Here is a 24,474-nt window from a genome sequence, read left to right on the forward strand (position 1 = left end):
GCTGGGACAGGTTTCGGTACGCTTCTGCCGTGCAAATGGGTGCTAACGTGCTCAGGACTGGGCCGAGCTTTCCAGGATAGAAAATGAGCCAGTGGCACCTGGGTCCCATCTGAGGGCTACTGAGGATCACTGGTCGGCAAGAATTTAGAGCGGCCTGGGGCAGCACAGTGATATTTGGGAGAATCAAACACTGCAGCCAACAGAAACCCTTCTGCTCGGTCATGGACTCGGAGTCTTTTGCCCTTTTGCTCAAGGTCTCCCACAGCTGCTGGCTTCTGTTCTAGGCAGGAAGAGATGCAAAACCCGCATACCATGGGGAGTATGGTGATGAGGAGAAGGCAGCCGAGTGGGACAGCCCAACTGCCACCAAGTCCAGGGTCCCACCTGCTGTCCACGAGGGCTGAGGCCACCCGGCTCCAACAAGGGGAGGGGTACCCACTCAACGAGAAGTAAAACTTGCTCTGGAAGGGGCCTCAGAATCTCTGCTGCAAATACAATCTGATCTCCACCTGGACAGGCCAGGCTGGGCAGTATTTACTTCCAATACTTGTCTCCAGGAACCTCTCTTCCTCAGGCTGGTCAGGAAAACCTGGATAGATGCCATCAGCAGGGTGTGGAAGAAAGGACGGGAACGAGAGGCCATGCAGACAGACCACTAACTAGGACGATGAGAAAGCTTCTATGCAGGGGCCTGATCTGTGTTTCCCTGGCACTGGGAGAGGCTTCACACTCCTCCCAAACCCACCGAGGAACACACAGGGGTATGGCCGTCCTCTGTAGCTGCTATGGCATCTCTTCAGCCTGGAGACTGAAAATCCTCTCTCAGACCAAAAGCCAGTGGGAGGTTCCAGAGCTTGGCGAAGGCACCATATACCAACTGGCCACCTGTCCTGAGGGCCAGACTGTAACTGGAGGCAAGCTCTGAGTCCACCCCAAGTCTCCTGTGTTAGTAAGCTGACGGACCTGAACCCGCCCCGGGAGCCACACGGACGACTGTGGCCAAGCAAGGGCCCCAGTCTGTAGCCACAACTGAAAGCATGAGCTCTACTTACACTTATAGAACTGCTGAGCTGTTTCACCTTCTGCTCTAGCTGTTCTCGTTCTTGTTTTAAGTCTGAACTCCATTTAAGTAATTTCTGTTTCTCTTCTTCTTTTGCTGAAAAAAAAAAAAAAACAAAACACTGTTTTTAACAATAAATTCTTTGAAAAGGCCATTGTGTTCAGAATGCTGGCCAAAAAAGGTATTTTGCCCAAAGTTCTCCTGCACTCCAGCTGGCGTGCAGATCATGCCCACCTAGAGCTTCCCATATTCTGTGTGCGGCCAGGTACGCTAAGGAGACTGGCGGTGGTGTGGGCCTGGCTCTAAGTAGGACTTCTGCCCCAAGAAAATACTACACAATCTTTTTGTTTAAGAAAAGCTATTCAGGGGCGCCTGGGTGGCTCAGTGGGTTAAGCCGCTGCCTTCGGCTCAGGTCATGATCTCAGGGTCCTGGGATCGAGCCCCGCATCGGGCTCTCTGCTCAGCAGGGAGCCTGCTTCCTCCTCTCTCTCTGCCTGCCTCTCTGCCTGCTTGTGATCTCTCTCTGTCAAATAAATAAATAAAAAATCTTTAAAAAAAAAAAAAAGAAAAGCTATTCATTTTTAACTTTAAATTTCCTTTTGAAAGCAAAACAAATGCAACCTTCCAAATTTTTTTTTTTTTTTTTTTAAAGCAAGGGGAAGCTAAAAGGGGATGAGGATGGTTCTTTACCTGCTTTGTAGGCGATATAGGAATGAACAATTGCTAAAGTTCCAGGCCATGGAATTGCTTCTTCCTTCTTCAGCATCTGAAACGAGGGTTAGAATTTTACCTTGAAAGGTGGTATAAACACATCCCCTGTGTAGTGACAAGCAACACTGTCTGTAGCTATTGGCAGACACAATCCAGGAAGGACTTACGGTGGCAGGGTTGCAAAACCCTGGTCTATACTTTCTAGACTATGAAGTTCCAGATACTCCTGACAGGATGAGGTTCAATGACAGGAAAAGCCAAGGCACTTGAGCCCCAGCTTGGGACGAGGCTGGGACTTGGCTGGGCATTCCCAGCTCCTCATCTATGCCACATATAAGGCCTAACTGCTCTGACAGCCAGGACCACCAGCAGACAAGCCACAGGCCTGCAGGACAGCAGCAACCACTGGTAGTTTTATCCTTGATCGGCATGTCTCAATTTTAGTTTTTCATGACCCTCAAAGATAGCCTGACCAAGAAAATTAAATATTAGTTCCAAATACTAAAGCATAATCTAGACCTTGTATAGAAAATTATCAGATGGTCACAGAGCAGCATCAGGAGAGAACACAGAGAGAATGGTCTCTACTACCTCTCGAAGACAGTAGGATGAAGACCAGGATTAAAAGGGGAAAACTGGGGTGCCTGGGGGGCTCAGTCAGTTAACAGGCTGCCTTTGGCTCAGGTCACGATCCCTGGGTCTTGGGATCAAGTCCCATTGTCAGGCTCCTTGCTCAGCAGGGAGCCTGCTTCTCCCCTGCCGGCCATTCCCCCTGCTTGTGCTTGCTCTCTGTCTCTCTCTCGCTTGCTCTCTGTCAAATAAATAAAATCTTAAAAAAATAAAAATAAAACAATAAAAGGGTAAAACCAGAATTCTCTCAAACAGGATTCCAAAGAACTGAGCAGCATCCCAAAGCTTGCTAAGCTACTTGGTCTATTTATTATTTATACTTCGCCTACTTCCAAAAAACGCTGAGAGCGCTTATCATAAAAACATAAAGGTACGTGGCTAGCTGAGAAAAAGAAACCAGAAACTAAACAGAGAAGAAGGGAAGAGGCTAGGACAGTTAATGTTTGCCTTTCAAGTCCACGAAATAGCAAGATGGCCACTTTACAGTTAGTTCTCTGATCCCGGCAACAACACAGGTTAAAGGGGAAACTGTTGTTTATTTGAATTAAACAGTCAATTGAGCACTTTCCTTTGAGGGTTTTTATGTCCAAAAGAAGAGTCTCAAAACCACCTACTGGGTTTGGACCATTCTTAGAGAAAGAGGCAGAAAGTCTTATGGCTTTGAAAGAGCAAGGTCAGGAGAAGATAAGTCATTTTAAACAAAGGGAAGCAGTTAAGAGTCTTTCCACCTATACACAGACTCACCACCTCAGTAATAGGACAGAGAAGCTTGAGAGGATGGACACTAAGTGGCCGAGTGTGGTGCCAGGAACAGACCAGAGGCGGCCAGGGGAACTATCAGGAGAGGGAAGAGACTCGCCATGCCCCCGGATCTGAGGGGAAAGGAGGTGCCCCTGACCGCACGTCTCCTCCTGAGCCCCCCACTCTGTCTGACCCACCCAGAGTACCTGGTCCTGACATCTGGGACAGATCCACATGCCCTTGGGAATCGTTTTCAGAGGAGGGTCTAAGCAGTCCAGATGATACACACGGGAACACGTGTCACACATGAGCAACTGGCCACTTTTTCTGCAAACGCTGCAAAAATCCTCATGGATATCACCCTAGGAAATGGAGAGGAAAGGTAAGAGAAAGGACAAAAAAGGTGAAATGTGAGTGCTGACATGCACATTCTGGACATGTATGTTTCAGGACAACCAGTTGTGCCCCCTCCAACATGTTACAAAAGTATTCGAGGAAAAGTAGGAAATAGCAGTGGCATAGCCCCCACTCGCTCCACACAGCTGACCCTGGGCAGGGGCAGTATCCTTCAACTAGAGTTTCCAGAAAAGCCGTGTAATCACCGTGGCCCTAATTCACTTTATAGCACTTATGTTTTGGTAGAGTCCAACCCACAAATCATCAAGTTTGAACCACTGAAATCCATTCATCAAAGTGTTCCACAATATGATACAAATAATTCTCGTTACCCATCATTTTTAGGGGAGTGCAGGATTGGGAAAAGAAGACAGATAAGAAATGGAATTTTTTTAAAAAATGAAATTTTACTAAATTCTTTGCTTGCTCAGGGAGAAAAAAATACAGTGCACGTACAAATAGTAAAAGATTAAGTCAGGAACAAATTAAACTCACATGAGCTTTCTAACATGAAGAATTTAAAAGCCAGAGCAACAGCTGACAATGTTCTCTTAAAACCACTATTTGGCATTTGCTGTTCAACGGACCATTCTATGCTGGGAGGCTTTCTATTCCTCCCCATAAAATACGTCACCAGACGGAAAAAGATGAGCAGCCCCAGTGTCCCCTGCCTGTCTCCCAGCCCCCAGCACTGACAGTGCTGCCGCTCTAAGTCTGCTGGAGCCTTCTGAACAGAAGGAGAACGCTGGAACAACAACAACAAAAGGTATTTAGGGAAAAGGTATTTTTCAGCAGGTTCATCCCCGGCCTGTTCTGGGAAGAGGACTGATAAAGGCACACAGGAAGGAAGACTGAAGGGACATGCCAGACGCTGGCCGGCAACGCAGGGCCATGTCCTGGAGCCCGTCTTTGCTTCCGCTGTGTTGTTTTACATTTCTAGGCTGTCCTGCCAGAAGGCCTGATACACAAACTCTGCACAGACAGCAATGCTCGAGTCTTCCTTCCTATGCTGTTAACCCCTCAGCCACCACTGCTGGAGGAACTCCTCCCAGACCTACAGTTTCTCTCTAAAGAAAAGGAAACTTTCTCTGTAATTCACTGAGGTATCCAGAGCCTAGAAAACTGGCTGCAAAAAGTGTAAGATCAGAGTGTGGACCAATTTTAGTCTTTCTTAGTAAGAAAATGTCATCTCTGGGCAATAAAAAGTAGTATACGAGCAAAAATACTGCATGAGTGTGCGGCCTCAAGGTTCAGCTCTGAGGCAGCTAAAGAGGTGAAGGTTTCATGCCTCGATTAACTGAACTTTCTTCTTTCGTTCTTAAAATCAGGCTGAACGGCACTCTTCCCTAGAGAAACAGTCTTTCTTGAACCTGTGTGAGTCTGCGTCTTTATGAAGTTTATACAAATTTTAAGGTTTCAGAGATCTTGTCAGATGAACTCAAGATAAATTACTAGTGATGAAGTAAAACAAAGCAAAACAAAACCAAAAAAAATGGACATCTTGTTCCGTTGGCTCAAGAGTTCTGCTCATTTTCTTTTGCTCCTGAGAGGAGCACTGCAAGAACGGGAGGCCCAGACAGTATGTAAATAAAGGCTAAATAATTTCTTTCAAGTTTCTAAAGAGAAGAAGACGTCCTATCCTATTTCCATGTTCAAGAGCAACAGTTCTGTCTGTTCGGTGTCAGACCCCTTTATAAATCTTAAAACTTATATTTATTTACATATATTTATATATATTTTATATATATAAATGTTTATATATAATATAAATTTATATTTTTTATATATAAAAATAATATATGCTTATATATTATTTATATATTATTTGAGTTAGACTTAGAAGTTTCAAGTTTTCATTTTTGAAGTAATTACAGAATTACAGGAAGTTACAAAAACAGTGTACTGAAAAACCGTCAGAGCCCAGAACACACTAAGGGCACATTCCATGAGCCCTCAGGGTTATGAGGTCGTTACAGGTCAGGTAATATCTGGAAAACTCTACTGGTTACTCTTGAGAGAAAGAGAATGAAAATGGCAAAGAATATTTTAGTATTACCACGAAAATAGTTTTGCTTTTACAGACCCTGAAGAGTCTCAGGGACCACACCTGGACAATGACTGCCCAAAGAAATGAATAATACAATGACCAGGTACAGATGTTATCTACCCAGAACGGGTTCTCTGCTTAGCTTTTTAAGAGAGCAGAGAAGTCCCGTGGAGGTGCTGCTCCCGGTCAAAAGGCTCCGGCTTTGGTGACTGCTTTGCTACCATAAACCAAATGTTAAACTGAAAGATGGTGACCCATGATTCTCTGATAGGAGCCGAGTGTGTATGTTTTTTGCAAACACCCTGGCTATATCAACCGCAACTTCATCATCTGCTGAAAGAATTGTATAACTGTGTCAACATATCTTCCCTTCTCACAAAGTGCGAGGGCAACAAGGTATGTGCTGAGGATTAGTGTCTGGCTGGGTTTTGCATTACCAAGTCCTTCTAGACGGTTATTGATCCCCAGGAAATGCTTGCTACTCAGCTGTGATTATTTAATTAATGTTGTTGGGGCTTGTTCTACCCAGCAGCAAACATACAGAGTCCTGTGTGCTGATTTTAATCACTGCTACTGTTGGGATACTGTAAAAGTAGAAGTCAATTATCTTAAAAAAAAAAAAAAATCCATTCCACTAGGTTTAACTCAGAAAGTTCTAACGTATTTAGTGGTTTTCGAAAAGCCTTCTTTTACTTTTAGATTTCTGAAAAGTGCAGTGTTTGCATTTTAAGACAAAACCTGGCAGAAGCTTTTGTTATTTGATCTGAATAGATCCTTGGGGTTCAGTCTCTCAAAGAAAGCCACAGATCCCCATCAGGGGTCAACACTTTGGAAAGAGACTCACGCACAGAACCACAGAATCACCTGTTACCCCGCATTTGTATCCCACTCTGTGGGAGACCCCTACCAAGAGGTCAGAGGCCACCAATTCTTCCAGCAATGCTTCAGCTGCAGAGAAGTTGGGACAATCTTTTGTGCCAGCAAACAAGGTTTCTGACAAGGACTCCTGGTCCTCATTACTTTGGACAGGTAGAAAACCTGCATCAATTACTCATGCCAAAAGTCAGGTGGGCTGGATGAAATTCTGAATTTCAAGAGCAGAGCTGAGTCTGTAGTCACCAGTTATGTCCAAGAAGGAAGGCCACCAGAGAACAGAACTCCACTATGACCTGGTCCTCCAAAGAGGACACTTCCTTTGCTGCTTCTAGAATTTAAACTCAGAATGTGCATATGGTATTCTTTTGTTCTTTGGAAAAGGGTAGTTCATTAGTAAGCACTAAGAACCTTCCAGTTCAAGGGACCTTTTACCTGAAGGTGATCCTAAAGACAAACTCTGTAATTCACAAAATAAATGGGACATGTATAAAATGAAACTCTCGGTTTCCCTCCTCAAACCCACTCCTCTTGCCATCTCGAGGAAAGGACAGTTTTATCCTACTAGTTGCTTAGGCTGAAAACTCTGGATTCACCCTTGACTATTCTCTTTTTCTCATGCCTCATATCTACTCCTGCTGGCTCTTCAAAATATACGCAGACCTGGTCACTCTCCTCCAGCCCTAGGTCTACCACGCTACCAGGCCAAGTCATCCTTAGCTCTTGCCTCCTAACTGGTCTTCCTGCTCCCATCCTATCCTCTCCACAGTCTCTTCTGCAGATTTCAGACACAGTAGTCCTTTTAAAATCCACGTTGATTCTGTAAACACCTTAAAAATAGTAAGAACCACCAAAAGATGCTAAAACCACTGGGTAACAGCTTGCTGGGGAACTGGATATTTATACAGCTCAAAACTATCTCTGCCAGAGAAAGAGGCACCTTTACAAGTGGAGAAATTTCACACAATCTATGTTAAAAGATGAAAGCTAACATCACCGACGACAGGACAGACTGACTGATGGCACGTGGTACCTGTCATGAAAAGGACTCACCATCACGCACTCAGTGTTCCTACAAAATGCAAACCCTGAGTCTACTGAGGAGACAACGAGATCATACAAATGGAGGGACACACTATGCAGCAACTGGCCTACCTTTTAAGGACTGTCAATGTCATGAACGACAAAGAAAGGCTGAGAAACTGCTCTAGAGTAAGGAGACGGAAGAGAGCTACCATGACAACAGTTATCAAGAGTGATCTTAACCTGGATTCTGGAGCAAAAAAAACCAAAGTGTGCTAAGGCAATTACTGAGACAACCGGAGAAACCTGAATACGGAATATATATTACAGAATCATATCTACTCAATATTAAGTGTCCTCAATTTGATAACTGCCTTGTGACTCTATCAGAGAACACCTCTGTTCTTGGAAGAAGAAATACGCTGAAGGGTTTTGGGTAAAGATTCATGGTGTTTGCAACTCCTTAACTAGTTTACCAAAGAGCATGCGTGTGTGCGTGTGTGTAGCGGGGAGCATATGGCAAAATGGTAACAATCAGTGAATCTGGGTGAAACGTATATATTTGTTCTTTGTATTTTCTTGCAACTACTCTGCAGGTCTGAAATTTTTCAAAATAAAAAGTTGAAAAATTACATCACTCCTCTCCTCAAAACCCTCCAGCGCTCCCCATCTCTCCCTCCAAGCAGAAGACCCAAGGCCCTGCGCCCTGGGCCCCGCCACCTCTGGAGTGTCATCTCCCACTGTCTCATTGCTCCCTCGGCCCTGCTGTCCTGGCCTTCTAGCTTTTCTTCCACCCCATGTAGGGGCCTATCTCACGGCTTCCACACTGCTGCTCCCTCTGCATGGAATGGTCTCCCCCTAACATACTCTCACACCCTCCACCCCCCACCAGAGAGGCTCTCTCTTCCCTCCCCTCATAAAACAGAGGAGCCTGTTGCCCTCCTTCTTCATTCCCACTAATTCTGTCCCTGTTTTCTCGACAGCACTTACCACTACCTTTTATGTGTTCATTTGCTTATCGCCTGCCTCTGGCCCTGTAACAGGAGCTCCCGGAGGGCAGGCAGCTGGTTTTGTTCCCCGTTCTGTCCCCAGCCTCCAGAACAGCACCTGCCCAGCAGAGTAGTGCTGGGGAAGTATTTGCTGACTAAACTCACGGCTATGTAAATGCTCATTTAAGTTCTTAGTGCACTTGTGAGAGGACACACTGACGGTCAGCAGAGGGGCAGGGCTGGGAGGATGGGGGAGATAGGTGAAGGGGACTCAAGAGCACACCTAACATGGCGAGCCTTGAGTAGCGCAACCAACTGCTGCATCACTGTATTGTACTCCTGAACCTAATAACCGTGCTGTATGATAACTAGACTGGGATTAAAATTAAAAACTTCAAAATAAGTAAAATAAAAACAAAAAAACACAAAATCTCAGGGTACTAGCTTTGAATCCTGCAGCTTCCATGTGCAGGCTACTAAGTATCTGACACTTTCCAGGAATCTGTTTGGTCGGCTCTGCTGAATAAAGTGACTTGAAAGAAAAGTTTTCCACCTCTGGAATTCTGCTTGAAGCAGGAAGCAAGGACTGCTGCACCATCGTGTGCCTTGCTCCTTTCCCTCACCCCAAAACACGGACGATGGAAACCTGGGCACCTTTCAACTACATGAGCTGACTTCCCACCCCATCTGTCTTCCTGAGAGCTCATTCACAGCAGACCAAATGCAGGTTTTAAGGACTCTGACTGATGTTGTAGGTGATTCTCAAGGACATGCGGGACCTGGGGCCCCAGCACGAGGCTGCCTTCCGTGGTCTAGTGTCCTGTAGGGATTACTGCTGTTCCAGGGTTAGTCAAGGAGATGCAGCTGGTAAGGACACAACACATGATAACGGTTTCCCCAGTTTAAGCTCTCAGAAAGAGAGCGTGCTTTTCCCAAGTTACTTACGTCTGTGGAGGTGGGGCTGGGCAGGGACACAGGCTGAACAGGTGCAGGGAAAGTGAATGTGGTCTCTGTCTTTTCATTTTCAGGGGAGTCAGGATGACTGGATGGGGGGGATGTTGGGGTAAGGGCTCCAAACCCCAGCACTGCATTGTATTTTGGAGGACGACCTATATACCAAGAGAAGGGAACAAAAGGGGAAAAAAGGGGAGGGAAAGAAAGGGGGAAAAATGATCTTACATACCTTTGGCCAGTGTTCCTCATTGGCTAGCATGGAAAAGGAAGTGAGGTAGCAGACAGAAGGTTAATACAACAGTCTCAAAGAGAGGAAGAGAAGCAAAGATTTAAATGTCATTAGAAACAACTGCATGAGTCTCAAAAGAAAGGAGGATAAGAGAGCCTTAGAGAATGACAGGAGGGCTGCGTCATGTCAAAGGGCCTGGCCTTGGGTGGATCACAGTGACACGCTTGGATTATTATGATTTGAGATTTCTAGGGTGAGAATAAGATGCCGAAGCTCCATAGGGGCCACAGCTAGGAATAGGAGTTTGTTTTTCCACCACTTCTACATACTGTTCTCTAAAGTTTCTCTGTTAACCATCATCCTTGCAATCAGTAATGAGTCCCTGTTCCCCCAAATGGGTTTATTTAGGATCTCTGCTTTTTCCTTTTCTCTCCTGTCTATATTTTGGTCATTTCACTGCTTGTGAGGATGGAGGAAGGAACACTGAGGAGGCAAAATTCAAGTTAACTACTCTTACCCCTTGCTGATCGAGCTAGACAGAAATATGTCCTGGGACTAGCTGGAATCTGAGAGCTAAAAGGATGATCTGATCTTAACAATGATTTTAAGTATGTCTGGAGTCAGATCCCCTCCGTAGTTGCTCAACAACGGTCTCCCCGCTTCCGTCTCGAATGCTCTGGTGAACTCCATATCTAAAGACTGGGGCCTGTCAGCAAATCTCAGAGAAGACCCTGCCATCAGCAATGCCACTAGAAGACTGGCTGGAGGAAGAGCCCTGGGAATCAAGCCCCACGGTTACAGAGGATCTATGAATGGACCCTGACAGGTGTGGCAACACTGTTCAACCACTCCTGCTTTATGATACACCTAAGCCAGGATCCTTGTCAGAAGGACCAGGATCAAAGCTGTTAAGCTTTGAGTGATCAAAAGTATATGTTCAGCACAGCAAAGGGAAAAAAAAAAAGCTAGAGAGGCACACAATTGCCTACAAGCACTGATGAAAGGTACAGGGGTTCACAACTTGGCCAACAGTTGTAATTTATGTCAGGATTATGCACAAGAGTCATGAGTCTGTCAGACATTCCACAAATCTTACCTATCTGTGTTAAACTGACAATGTCTGCAGTACAAACAGAACATATAGGTTTGTCTTTTCTAGGGAATTTAGGGCTGCCCAAAGGGGAAGTGAAAGATGAATGCTCTTTGTTTACCCGCAGAAGGCACACGTAGGCATTGTGAATACAGGCTTTCATCCTCTGACCTTGGCAAGTGAGGCCAAGGTCTTTCTGGCTCGTTTAACCCCTGTCCTCTTAGCAGATACTCCCCACCAGCACACCAATTAACTGTGGCTTCTGACTGGGGGCTCCTTTCTGAGAACTGGGTCAGAGGTCACTAAAAATTACCAAAAACAAAACAACAAAAAGTAACCCACAACACTGGTTACTGTGGCCCAGGAATCAATAGGAAGGAACAACTTAGGATTTCCCATGGAAATATCTGCGGCCACCTAGAGGACAGGTAGGTAATGAACCATTAGAACGGGTCGCTGCAGGCGGGTACGCGATCTGATCTGGCGAGGAGGTAGTAATGGTACAGTTGCAGCCCTGCCTATGGCAGACAAAAGAAAAGGGTCAGGATAACCTCCTAGGCTTCCAAGAGCTCTGAGACAGCGTGTGCTTATGAAAAAATTAGTATGCTACTCCACTCACTCTGCAACCTTTCTAGCCTGGAACTATAATTCAGGGACACATTATCATGTGGAGAAAGGGACCTTGGGATGTATTACTGACATCAAAGAACAATTTCAGAACCTTGTTTATGAGCTCAAACCCAGAGCTATTAAGACCTACTCAGACCTGCATGGAAGGCTGCTGCCTCTGCCTCGCCCACAAGGAAGGGGCACCAGCGCCCTGTCAGGCCTGAAATATGGGATGGGGCTCTTTAGGAACTTCTACTTCAGGGAGCCTGTTTCGACCATGACCTACTCTTCCTTAGCTGGAGATGTCCTCAACTCACAGATTCTAAGTCCTCAGTGTGGCTATGTCTTTCTTCCTGGAAAGCCTGCAGCTCACAGAGACCCGAGTCATGCTCTGGTCTTGCTGACAGCAGGACGACTTGGACACTACTAAGAACACCTTGGCAACAGCAGTGCTCTGCTCTGCTCAATGATGCTAAAATGCTTCCTTTCACACAATGTTCTGTTCGCTGTGCTATTCATGGACAGCCTGATGGGCCTGGGGCAGAAATGCTGTATTAAGCCATTTCCTTGAGTCAGCTTTGCCAGAATCCTAGGAAAGGCAGCTTGCGGTTCAGTATACAGAACTCTAAGGAGAAGTCTCCCTCTCTTCTCCCCCCATTTTCAGAGAACAACAACAACAAAACTATGTTCCAGGGATTTAGGAGTCAGGCTCTAGGACAAGGGGAGGAAGGAGGGGGAAGAAACACGACACAGAAAGCAGAAGCAACAGCGAGGGAGAGCTCCAAAAAGGTACTCACCTCTCTTCCGGGTCCCAGGATGCATTGTACTGTTCAGGTATGTGACTGCGCTCTTCTTACGCTTTGAGGATTGAAGAAGGAAAGGTAACTAGCTGAATAGCACGGTTCCTACCAATACCGGCATAAGCTATGGCCACGCACAGCATGCCTGCCAACACACCAGCGAGTGAATGCGAGTCACCCAAGGTCTCAGGGCTAACGGGCTTTAGTATATCTACTTGGCTCTGAGAGAATAGAATATTCCAGAGAGGTCTGCCTCTGCTTCGGATGACAGCTGTGTTTAAGCCAAGATGAGTTAAATTTTTAAGGTAGGTTTGTATTTACTCCAACTTAGGGAAAAAACGAAGGGGAAAGCAGTGAATGATACAAATGAAACAGTATGATTAGCCCGAGGAAAACCCATCATTTCACAAAGCTGGCCAACTATAATCAGGGTACTGTTCTTCAGCAGGTTTTTCAGATGGGAGAAGATGGAAAAAATCATAAATAAAACTAGAACAGAGAGGGGAGGGCCAAGTTCTGGCCAGGAATACCTCTGGCTCAAAGACGGCTCCGCTGTACACTGGATTTGCCGTCGTTCTTCTTTTTCGCTCTTGCCTCTTGCTTTGGATTTCTTGGGAAAGCAAAAGGTTTGAATTAGAAGGGAGGTATAGAGAACCTCAAAAACTGAACTTCACTGTTTATCTTTTGGTTTTCCCATGACAAATGAGAAACGGGGGCACATCTCTCTGTGCCCGCAGCCTGAGCAGCAGCCTGAGCAGAGGCAAGCACACTGCTGGGAACAAAGGCGTGGGACCATCTATTCTCACCTCTCAGAAAGCAAGACCATGCTGTCCCACAGGGTGGCTCTCTGTGACCCAGAGCTGAACAGCAGATTACACTTATAAACAAGCTGTCCTCGTCTACTTTTAGTTCACTGGAATACAGGTGTGGATGAACTCTATCACAGACCTAGACTGACCATAGTTCACCATTCTTGAGTTAAACAACTAGGACAGGTGTAGCTTTGTAACTTCTTAAGATTTGGATAACCCAGAGTGATTGAAAAATACAAAGATTTGTCAGAGGGGCATCTGATACTTTGGGCTATCAGGGGAAAAAAGAGAGTTCCTCTAAAGGGAACAGCAGTCGGTTTAATATAGGCATCTGGGGAGTTTCCCTTGGACAGCAGTGTGGATGAAAACAGGGAGGGGAGGGGATGAAGTTAGAGGAAAGGTAAGTTTGACTCCAAAGGAAAGAAAGTCCACACTAGCTGAATCATACACTACTGGCGTTCCAGTGTTCTACGTTCTAACAATAAATTCAACACCATTTCCAAGAACAAAGCTCTGGGCCACAAGCAAGGCAGCACCATATCTTCTCTTACCTTCTAGATGGTCATGTGTTACCAATCCTAGAGACACCATGAAGGCAAGTTTCTGTGCCAGAGAAACAAGAACGTACTTCAGTTTGGGTTCTCACAAAGCCAACTGCATGTTCCTAGTTAGACTCCTCGGCAAAGCCAGCCCAATGGGCTGGTCACGTGAAGGAAGGAGGCCAGGTTCAGGTGACCAAAGAACAGACACCTTCCAGAGTCACTGTGGAGGCTTTCTGGTCTCAAAGGGATCACAAAAGAAGGACTGTGGCTTGCATCTTCTACTTTCTCAATGACAGAAATCAGCATCTTTGAGTGCCCTAAGTTTTTTTGTTTTTCCAGAAAAATCCTCTGACAGGGAAGAGGATTCATACTCAGAAAACATGCAGAGGTTACAACAAAGAACCTCCCATACAACAAGCTCCCAGTTCTAAGTACTTCACTTGTCATAGCAGGCCAGGGTTTCTTACATTTTTACTACCAATGATTGGACAATGCTAGCTCAAAGCTAAATGAGTTTTAGGAACAACAGCTGATGGTTCTGCTTAATACTATGGTTTTAAAATCAAACATGGACCTAAAAATTATGGAGGAATCCCTCTTTGGAGACCACTTAGGGCTCCATCAGAAGTTCCACTGATTAGAAAACTGAATCCCAAAGCTGGAACATTAGATGCTTAGAGTTGGAGAGAGCAACAAACTGATTCCTATTTTGCTCAGCAGTCACATGTGGTCTGGAAAGTATGTTTTCATTTGCACGTGGCTGCTAAATATGCCAAACAATAGATCACCAACTTCTCTCACTGATTATCAAAAAAGAATATCATCAACTGTTAGGACATAGTCCTGTGGAATTGTTTGTATCACCGCTTGGTCTTTAAAAATCCTGACAGCTTACCCTCAACATTCAATACCATGGTATTTTGGCCTGAAGTGAGAGATTCAAGCTGTTTAAGATACTGAGTATTTTAGGAAGAAACAGTCCCTGAACAAGCCACTTGAGAACACAGAAGTGTCCTTTACTGGTATGCTCAGAGTTCTGAAGAAATGTTTTTATTTTATTTCTTATTTCAAAAACTTAGGTGGGAGCCTATCCCCCTGACCGCCAGCATACTTCGGTAAGGAAAAGCTTAGACCTGCTGCCCATTTTCCACACTGCACGTTGAAATGGCATACACTCGGTGATTGCCAATGAACTACATTCCTGCTTTTCACTATTCTTCACAACCTGATCATTTAGAAGGCTGTCTACCAGCTGTTCTCTGTAGAGCAGCGTGTGGTTTGACATCCAGATGCACCTTCTTTTAATCAAGTGGCAGTACTCTTCTTGGCTAGTCACAAACAACTCATCTTTGCCAGTCTACTTTGAGCTCACCAAAAAAAAAAAAAAAAAAAGAAAAAAAGTAAAAACAAAATCTCCTCTCCTCTGGAACAGATTTTCAGTGATAAAGAGAATAAAAAGTTGTCAAGAACTTCTGCCTCATGTATGCATCACACGTGTACCAAAACCTAACTTATTCTCTTTTGGGCAGTGATTCTGTCCAATTCGAAGGTGAATAATCTACCACTCTACATGGTAGTGGTGCTCGCTTGCCCACACTGGGCTACCAACATAAGATATCCTTTTCCTTTGGTAATTTTGTGGATGACTTCGTAAGTTTCCTCAGCAATTTGCATCACTGGTACTTCTTCCTAGTTCAAGTTTTGGTCCCTTCTTTACAGATAAATTAAAAACAAATCCATTTCAGGGGTGCCTGGGTGGGTCAGTCATTAAGCGTCTACCTTTGGCTCAGGTCATGATCCTAGGATTGAGCCGCGTATCAGGCTCCCTGCTCTGCGGGAAGCCTGCTTCTCCCTCTCCCACTCCCCCTGCTTATGTTCCCTCTCTCCCTGTGTCTCTTTCTGTCAAATAAATAAATAAAATCTTAAAAAAAAAAGAAAGAAAGAAATGAAACTAATATAACAGTGTTATGTTAACCAACTGGAATTATAATAAAAACTCTAAAAATATATTTAAAAAAAAATCCATTTCATATCAGAATTATAATTTATACTTGTTTTAGAAAAACCTGAACTGGCTTAACTTAATAAATCATCACTTAAAAAAAAAAGACATGAAGTTTTGATGGCTTCATGCCACTATTTGACATGGTTTCATTAAAAAGAATGCACAGAGGACAGAAGGAAATAGATTGCTGGTTTAATAAAATCCAACTATCAGATTTTTATCATCATATTACCTGTCCACATTTTTCTTTTAGAGCTGCTTATCCATGAACCAAACTAAAAAATTCTCTTGTCTAAGGGGACACACAAATTCACATTGTGTATTGTACCAGTCCTGTTGGCTATGTAAGTTTGTAACTCTATCCTAAGTTATAGTACAGATGTTACTATTTTCATCCCTACTTTTATGCTTCAATGAACAACTTTTGGGCTACTGATTCATTTGGGATTTGGGAATCTGGTGCAATACAATGGTAGAAACAAAAATGCACATATAACAACTATAATCAATAACATAAATAGACCTTAGCCGAGTGAACTGGATGGACCTCTTAGAAATGTTGGCTGAGACAAAAAATAATTATCATGAGAGAAAATTATCATTAATCTTACATTTCAAGTTTGTACGTTGCAGTAAATGCCTGTATGCCAGCTCATGGACACTCCAGACCATACTCTTAATCTGCTTTAGGCCAAACTGATTTGGCAATACGTTACTGAATAGTGAGGAAGCACAAGAAATGGAAAACCAAGTGACTCAGACAGCAAGTGTCCCTCCTCGTTAGTTGAGAATAAGTCACGTCTCATGACTGAACCATGCCTTTGGAGGGCTGAGCCTACCTGAGGGTTCTCCTCCCGTTTTGGTTTGGGTGCAGCAGGTGGAGTGATGGTACGGCTCTCTGTTTGTTTCTCATCTGTTTCTGTGTGGGATTTAATTGTCTATGGAAGGAAAATTAAATGAAAATTCAGAATTCACTTTTTATTTAAAAAAAATGAAAAAAACAGTTTAACTGTAGCCAAAAGAAAAAAAAGAACATACTCAAATTGGAAACATTAATAAAGGAGGTAATATGGATTACACTTTGGAAGGGGAAAAATAAGATGTACGGCCCCAGTTGAAATAATTAAACTGTATAACTAGAGTAGATATGAAGACATAGTAGATATGTTGTAGATATAACTACAACAGTCTAAATTATACAAAAAGAAAAATCCACAGTTTAATTCCAAAGTATAAAAATGAGTATAGGCTGCTCTGATTTCACTGTATTTTAGGATATAGGAACAGTTTTCCAGTTTTCTTGTTACATGTGGGTCAAACTCCAGTCCACAGCATGCTTAAGATCTGAATGTAAAAAAAAAAAATCTTACATACACTTTCTCCTATTTCCAATTCCAATCATAACCTAAGGGAAGATGCAGAACTACCCTCGCTTGGGATATTTAACACCTGCCTGTTTCATTCATTAGAGGAGAGATGAACTTTCCAAGGAAAGGTCATCTTGCAAGAGGCTGACCCTCTGATTACCCCCAACCCTGTCTTCCAGATGCATCCATTCAAACAAAAGAACACCAGTAGCATTATCACGTTTAAGCACAAATGGCAGCGAGCAAATTGGCAGACTGGGCTTGCATTACTATTCTTATTATGACTCAATGGCTTATTCATTTTATGAACCCTTCTGTAAATACTGAAATGATATTAGAACAGTGGATATAAAACTGCGAACATGAACCTAATTTACTTTCTCAAATTAAAAAAAAAATGTGGATGCTAATTGTCTTTCTGTATGGCAGCAAAGAACTAAATAAACGAGAATGAAACTGATCACTGATGAGGAAGAAGCTTCGGTCCTGTAAGCAGGACAATCAAAAGTTTTCAAAAATCATTATGTTGTGAAATATGCTACCAGATCTGAAAGACAAATATGATCACAAAGATCTTTCACTTTCTTTCCTAGCCACTTCCGTATTCTCCTTCTGCTTCTCATATTATTACTTTAGGAGAATGTCAGCGTCTGCCTTATCAATACTGTGGCAGCCACTGTTCTGAGGCACAAATGCTGCCTGATATTCTATTTTTCATCACTTTCCTGTCCGATTTCCTCCTCTTTGTGATAAACTACTTGAGAGCAGGCATTATTCTACAGGTTTGCAGTCCTCTGTGCCTGGTACCATTCCTTCTAGAAGAATCACTCACTTCACCTCTCACATACATTTTTTAACCAAAAAGGACACATTTCCTCCATAAAACAAATCACTAAACATACCACAAGGGGACACAATGGGGAAGCAGTTTAGAGTGTCATCTTTAAGGCCCTGGGTGTCCAGAAAGCTTATTTTCACGGCTTTCTGAGCGAGGAAGGGCAGGGGTCTGAGGGAGGGATAAGAGGTCAACTGCGAGGGTCTGCTGCTCCTCCGAGGCTGTGTAAGGTTTCTTGGGGTCTCTCGGTTCCATCTTGAGGGCTGAGGGACACATGTAGTGGTAATACCTCTGGGGAAGGGCAAACCAATTCCTTTCCACTAAGAAATTATCCAGGGTTCAGATTTTCTCTCCCACTCAAAAGGAGTGCAATTATCTGAGGGTTGGATAAAGTACACAAAAAGCATCCAAAAATAAATAAATAAAACAATCCAAACACCGGGGAGATCCCTTTCTCTTACGGAGCTGTTGCTCTGGGGGAAACCAGGCCATGTTGTGAGCAGCACTATGCAGAGGTCTGTGTGGTGAGGAACTGAACCTCCTCCGCCAGCAGCCAGAGTGAATGTAGTGCCGTCCGCCGACAGCCATACTACTGAGTTTGGAAGTGAATTATCCAGTCCCAGCTGAGCCTTGAGAGGAGGTGAGCCCTGGCTAACTTGTCTGAATGCAAACTTGTGAGGGATGCTGAGCCAGAAGCACCTAGCTAGGACGCAAGCGGATTCCTGACCCTCACAAGCTAAATGGGATAATAAATACTTGTTGTTTTAAGCTGCTTAAAACAAACCCAAAACATTAGGGTTGGGGGAGTGACAGAAATGGCAGAACAAGGAGCTCTAAGAATTAGTTCTTCCACTGGAGCAATCATTAAGCTGGCAAAAACGGAATCAACTTTTTAGAACTCTGGAATCTAATAAAAACCTTATAGTAACCAGGGGGACCCTCAGTGAAGAAAGAGGCTGGTAAATTTCCCTAAGAAAGCATTTTTCCTTACCTACATACAAACCCCATTGCACAGCTTTGGGGCTGAGGCTTTGGGGACAGCACCCTGTGTTCCTAGTGTGGCTTGCTGGTGCCACAGGATACAACGTGGACCTTGTTCTCAAAGTTTGTTGTGCACTTTGACCTGTTTGGGGGGGTTCCCTGAGGACTGGCGAGCCTGACCTTTGTTTTGCCCATCTTAGGCTAAAAGTGCCTTTTGGGGTGGCATCTGATGAAAGCATCTAAGGCCGTGTTACCCAATCACCTGGTGTAAGGGATGGTGGATGGAGTATACGGCAGACAGACCCAAAGGCCTGGGAAGAAGGAGGCTGAGGAGGAAGATTCTCTTAATAGTAAGGGCTTTGAAGGGGTATCACATATACTGGGGAATCCAGAGTGCACTGCATATTCCCAGGGCTAGATGAGTGCTCAGATGAGAGAACCCTAGGCTTATACCTCTGGCTGAATCTTTGAATTCTGTCCAAGAAAGAGGTGAAGGCTAAGACAGAGTTAGAGACAGCCTGGCTTAGCATTGAAGAAGTAAGTACTCCTGCTCAGAGCCAATCTGTAAAAATAGGAAAGTTTCTTTTTAAATTTAGTTGTTGTTGTTATTATTATTTTCATCATCATCATTATTGGTCTTTTTGGCTCCAGTTGTTTAAGGAAATCTGTGAGGTCACGAGTTGACCGAAGACAACAGAACAGAGAATTTAGAGACTATCCATGACAAGAAATACAGTTGGAAAAGGCACTAAACAATCAATAACAATCAATAACAGCAAAATCTGTGGTGGGAGGAGAATCTAATTTCCAGAATTATCACACTGGAATTTCAAGATGAACAGTTTAACAAAAAATTGGAAGGCATACAAAGAAACAGGAAAGTATGGTCCATTTAGAGGAAAAAAAGAAATCAAGAGAAACTGGCCTTAAGGAAACCTAGACTCTCGGACTCTCTAGAGAAAGACTATCTTAAATATGCTCAAAGAACTAACAGAAATCATGGACAAAGAACTAAAAGAAACCAGGGGAACAATTTCCCAGCAAAAACAGACGATCAATAAAAGAGACAGAAGGGGCGCCTGGGTGGCTCAGTGGGTTAAGCCGCTGCCTTCGGCTCAGGTCATGATCTCAGGGTCCTGGGATCGAGCCCCGCATCGGGCTCTCTGCTCAGCAGGGAGCCTGCTTCCTCCTCTCTCTCTGCCTGCCTCTCTGCCTGCTTGTGCTCTCTCTCTGTCAAATAAATAAATAAAAAAATCTAAAAAAAAAATAAAATAAAAAAATAAAAGAGACAGAAATTACTGAAAAGAACCAAATAGAAACAGTGGAGCTGAAAAGTATAAAAGCTTAAATGAAAAATTCACTAGAAGGATTCAGGCAAAAGAAAGAATCAGTGAACTCAAGATAGGACAACTGAAATTATCCAGTTTGAGGGACAGAAAGGAAAAACATGAAGAAAAATAAACAGAGCCTAAGGGCCCTGTGGGGCATTATCAACATATGCATTATGGACTCCCATGGGGAGAGCAGAGACAGAGAGAAGCAGAAATAATATTTGAAGGAATAACTGCTCAAAACTTCCCAAATTTGATTAAAGACAGGAATCTACACATCCAAGAAGCTCACTGACATCCATATAGAATAAACTAAAAAAGATTCACGGTCTGGGGGAAGATGGCAGAGTAGAAGGACCCAGAGCTCTCCCTGTCCCTATATTTAAAACTAGGTATCAACCATACCCAAGTCAATAAGCCAGAGAGCAATCAGAAGACTGGCAGAACAAATTCCATAACTAAATATACAGAAGAAGCAGGATCTGAAAGGTTAGGAAGTTCAGAAAGGTGGAGGGAGGCTGCCTGCAGATGGGAGAGAGCTGTGTGCATGGAGATGGCTGAGCAATGCACCCTCACACCAGAGAGCTCAGCTGGGGGAAGACTGAGCCCCATAATGTTTGGCTTCAAAAATGGGGCTGGGGGCACCTGGGTGGCTCAGTGGGTTAAAGCCTCTGCCTTCGGCTCAGGTCATGATCTCAGAGTCCTGGGATCGAGCCCCAAATCGGGCTCTCTGCTCAGCAGGGAGCCTGCTTCCCCCTCTCTCTCTACCTGCCTCTCTGCCTACATGTCATCGCTCTCTCTCTGTCAAATAAATAAATAAAATCTTAAAAAAAAAAAAATGGGGCTGAATTCCGTACATTTTTTAAACCAGTGGGACTTGAAGGCTGGAACTTTAAGTCAGCTGACTCAGCACTGAGCAAGCCAGGAGGGTGAGTGATAGCTGGGTCAACACCCTTAAAGGGATAGCAACCTGAGCCAATAGGCAACATAAAAATGGCAATTTGCACAACACTGGGGTCAAACGGGAGACAGATCTGTTCATACTGATTTTGCAGCATGTTGGGGGACTTCTCTAAAAACGAAGGAGCTGGCAGGTGCCATTTTCCACCTCCCCCATCCTTCCCCTAAGCATAAACCTGCAGGAGGCAGTGCTGCACAGATGCCTGCTACCAAACCAGCTCACAGGGCACCACACCCACAAGTTCTCTAGAGGACCTGCTAGCCTCAGCGCTGGGCTCACAGTAGATTCTGTTAGTGTGCACGCCTGGTCCAGCCACTGCATGCAGTGTGCCTCCTGTGGTCCCGTAGTTCTGCGCCAGGCCCAGCCACACTCAGCCCACTCCACTGGCCACCCACTGCACTTCAGGAAACTCATCATAGGACCAGTGGCTCAGGGCAAGTTGTGCTACCCCCACACTCACAAGTTCTCCAGTGGGCACGACCCCTCAGAGCTAGCCTGCCTAGATCCCAGGAACACCACAGAGAGCAAGCACAGCCCGTAACAGGTAGAGAGTCGGGGCAGATGACTACACTGAAAGGAAATGTGATTCAGGCTCAACAGCAGGGCAAAAGCAACACCTAGGATACTCTCCCGAAGTGCCAGGCTCTGGGGAACAGGGGACACTGCACTGCAGGGCACTCCAGGAACTCTTCTTCATAAACTCACTACTTGCAAGAAAAGAAGAAACAGCGGACTTTCTTAACACACAGAAACAGACACACGGGGGCAGACAAAAGGAGATGACAGACATTTATCCATCCCAGATGAAAGAACAGGACAAGGCCAGAGCCTGAGATCTAAGTAAAACAGATATAAGTAACATGGCTGATAGAGAATTTAAAGCAATGATCATAAGGATGCACACTGGATTTGATAAAAGAGTGGAAGACATGGGGGCGCCTGGGTGGCTCAGTGGGTTAAGCCTCTGCCTTCGGCTCAGGTCATGATCTCAGGATCCTGGGATCGAGTCTGGCATCTGGCTCTCTGCTCCACAGGGAACCTGCTTCCTCCTCCTCTCTCTCTCTGCCTGCCTCTCTGCCTACTTGTGATCTCTCTGTCAAATAAATAAATAAAAATCTGTTTAAAAAAAAAAAAAAGAGTGGAAGACATGAGTGAGACCCTTAACACAGGGATAAGGAATAATATAGCAGAGATAAAGGGCTCAATAAATGAAATGAGAAATGTGTTTGATAGAATAATAACAGGATGGAAGAAGCAGAGGAATAAATTAGTGACCTATAACACAGAGCAATGGAAAGTAATCAAGGTGAACAAAAGAGAGAAAAAAGAATTATACAAAATGAGAATATGCTTATGGAACTCAGTGACTCCATCAAATATAAGACATCTGTATTATAGGAGTCCCAGGAAAAGAAGAGAGAGAGAAAAGGAGGCAGAAAATGTATTAGAAGAAAAAATATTTGCAAACCTTCTTAATCTGGGGAAGGAAACAGATATCCAGATCCAGGAGGCAGAGAACTCCCATCAAAGTCAACAAAAGCAGACCCACACTAAGGTATACTGGATTTAAACTGGCAAAGTACAGTGATAAGGAAAAAAATTTAAAAGCAGCAAGACAAAAAGAAGTCAGTCACTTATGCGGGAAAACCCGTAAGTCTAGCAAGAGATTTTCAACAGAAACTTTGCAAGCCAGGAGGGAGTGGCATGATATATTCAAAGTGCTGAATGGCAAAAATCTGCAATCAAGAATACTCTATCCTGCAAGACTACCATTCAGAATAGAAGGAGATAAAGACTTTCCCAGACAAACAAAAACTAAAGGAGTTCATGACCCTAAACCAGCCCTGTAAGAAATATTAAAGGGGACTCTTTGAGTGGAAGGGAGAGACCAAAAGTGACAGTATAGAGGTAGGAAATGCAAAAGCAGTAAAAGTGAGTATTTCTGTAAAAGAAGTCAAGGAACTCACACACACACACAAAAAGATATAAAATATATCATATGCCTAACACATGGGGCGGGGGAGAAGAAAAGAATGGGCTCAAACTTAAACAATCTTCAACTTAATATACAGACTGCTATATGCGTAAGATGTTATATACAAACCTAATGGTAACCATGTATCAAAAACCACAATAAATATGCAAAGAAAAAAGAAAAAGAAATCCAAATGTATCACTAAAGAAAATCAGCAAAACAAAGATCAGAGAAAATCCTCAGAAAAAAACACAAAACAAGGGATACAATGGCAATTAAAATACAGCAATAATTACTTTGTACATAAATGGACAAAAGTCTCCAATCAAAGACATAGGGTGACAGGGTGGATAAAAAAAAAAACAAGACCCATCTGTATGCTGCATACCAGAGACTCATTTTAGACCTAAAGACACCTACAGATTGAAAATGAGGGGATGGAGAAATATCTATCAAAAGAAAGCCAGAGTAGCAATACTTATATCATAAAAAAGACTTTAAAGATTTGAGAGAGAGAGAAAGTGAAAGGGTGTGCGACTGTGCACATGTGGTGGAAGGGCAGAGGGAGAGGGAAAGAGAGAATCTTAAGCAGGTTTCACATCCAGTGCCGCACCTGATGTGGGGCTCAATCTCACAATCCTGAGATCATGACCTGAGCTAAAACCGAGAATCGGATGCTTACCTTACTGAGCCACCGGGTGCCCCAGATAAAAAGACTTTAAAACAAAGTCTGTAATAAGAGACAAAGAAGGACACATATAATAATAAAGGGGACAATCCAACAAGAAGATAGAACAACTGTAAATATTTATGCACCCAACATAGGAGCACCCAAATATATAAAACAGTTTGTAACAAACATAAATGAACTAATCAATAATAATACAACAGTCATAGGGGACTTTAACATGTCACTTATATTGATGGGCAGATCATCCAAACAGAAAATCAACAAGGAAACAGTGGCTTTGAACAACACACTGGAACAGATGGATTTAATAGATAGATTCAGACCATTTCACCCTAAAACAGTAGAACACACATTTTTTTCAAGTGCACACAAATCTTTCTCCAGAACAGATCACATATTAGCCTATAACACTAGCCTCAACAAATTCAAGACGACTGAAGTCATACCATGCACCTTTTCTGACCACAGTGCTATGAAATTAAAAGTCAACCACAAGCGGCGCCTGGGTGGCTCAGTGAGTTAAGCCACTGCCTTCGGCTCAGGTCATGATCTCAGGGTCCTGGGATGGAGCCCCGCATTGGGCTCTCTGCTCAGCAGGGAGCCTGCTTCCCCCTGTCTCTCTGCCTGCCTCTCTGCCTGCTTGTGATCTCTCTCTGTCAAATAAATAAATAAAATCTTAAAAAAAGAAAAAGTCAACCACAATCTGGAAAGACCTCAAAATCATGGAGATTAAATAACATGCTACTAAACGATGAATGGGTCAACCAGGAACTAAAGGAAGAAACAAAAAAGGACATGGAAACCAATTAAAATGAAAACATA

The 24,474-nt window shown here is 43.8% G+C and overlaps 1 protein-coding gene across 19 annotated transcripts in view; it reads right to left on the minus strand.

The window, feature by feature from the left end:
• The window catches only part of PHF21A (PHD finger protein 21A), a 195,675-nt gene that overhangs the window by 5,236 nt on the left and 165,965 nt on the right, over positions 1-24,474 (minus strand). For 15 of the 19 annotated variants that reach the window (XM_047693802.1, XM_047693817.1, XM_047693813.1 and 12 more), the window contains 8 exons: positions 16,351-16,449; positions 13,516-13,567; positions 12,683-12,762; positions 12,150-12,210; positions 9,416-9,579; positions 3,349-3,504; positions 1,751-1,826; positions 1,053-1,156 (listed from right to left, as the gene is read on the minus strand). In XM_047693802.1, coding sequence (XP_047549758.1) covers positions 1,053-1,156; positions 1,751-1,826; positions 3,349-3,504; positions 9,416-9,579; positions 12,150-12,210; positions 12,683-12,762; positions 13,516-13,567; positions 16,351-16,449 — 792 coding nt within the window. Of the gene's footprint in view, positions 1-1,052; positions 1,157-1,750; positions 1,827-3,348; positions 3,505-9,415; positions 9,580-9,653; positions 9,677-12,149; positions 12,211-12,682; positions 12,763-13,515; positions 13,568-16,350; positions 16,450-24,474 lie in introns of all 19 variants that reach the window. The other 4 variants (XM_047693821.1, XM_047693818.1, XM_047693820.1 and 1 more) reach the window with 1 other exon arrangement.

The sequence above is a fragment of the Lutra lutra genome, chromosome 10, assembly GCF_902655055.1.
Source record: "Lutra lutra chromosome 10, mLutLut1.2, whole genome shotgun sequence".
In the NCBI taxonomy this organism is placed as follows: domain Eukaryota; kingdom Metazoa; phylum Chordata; class Mammalia; order Carnivora; family Mustelidae; genus Lutra; species Lutra lutra.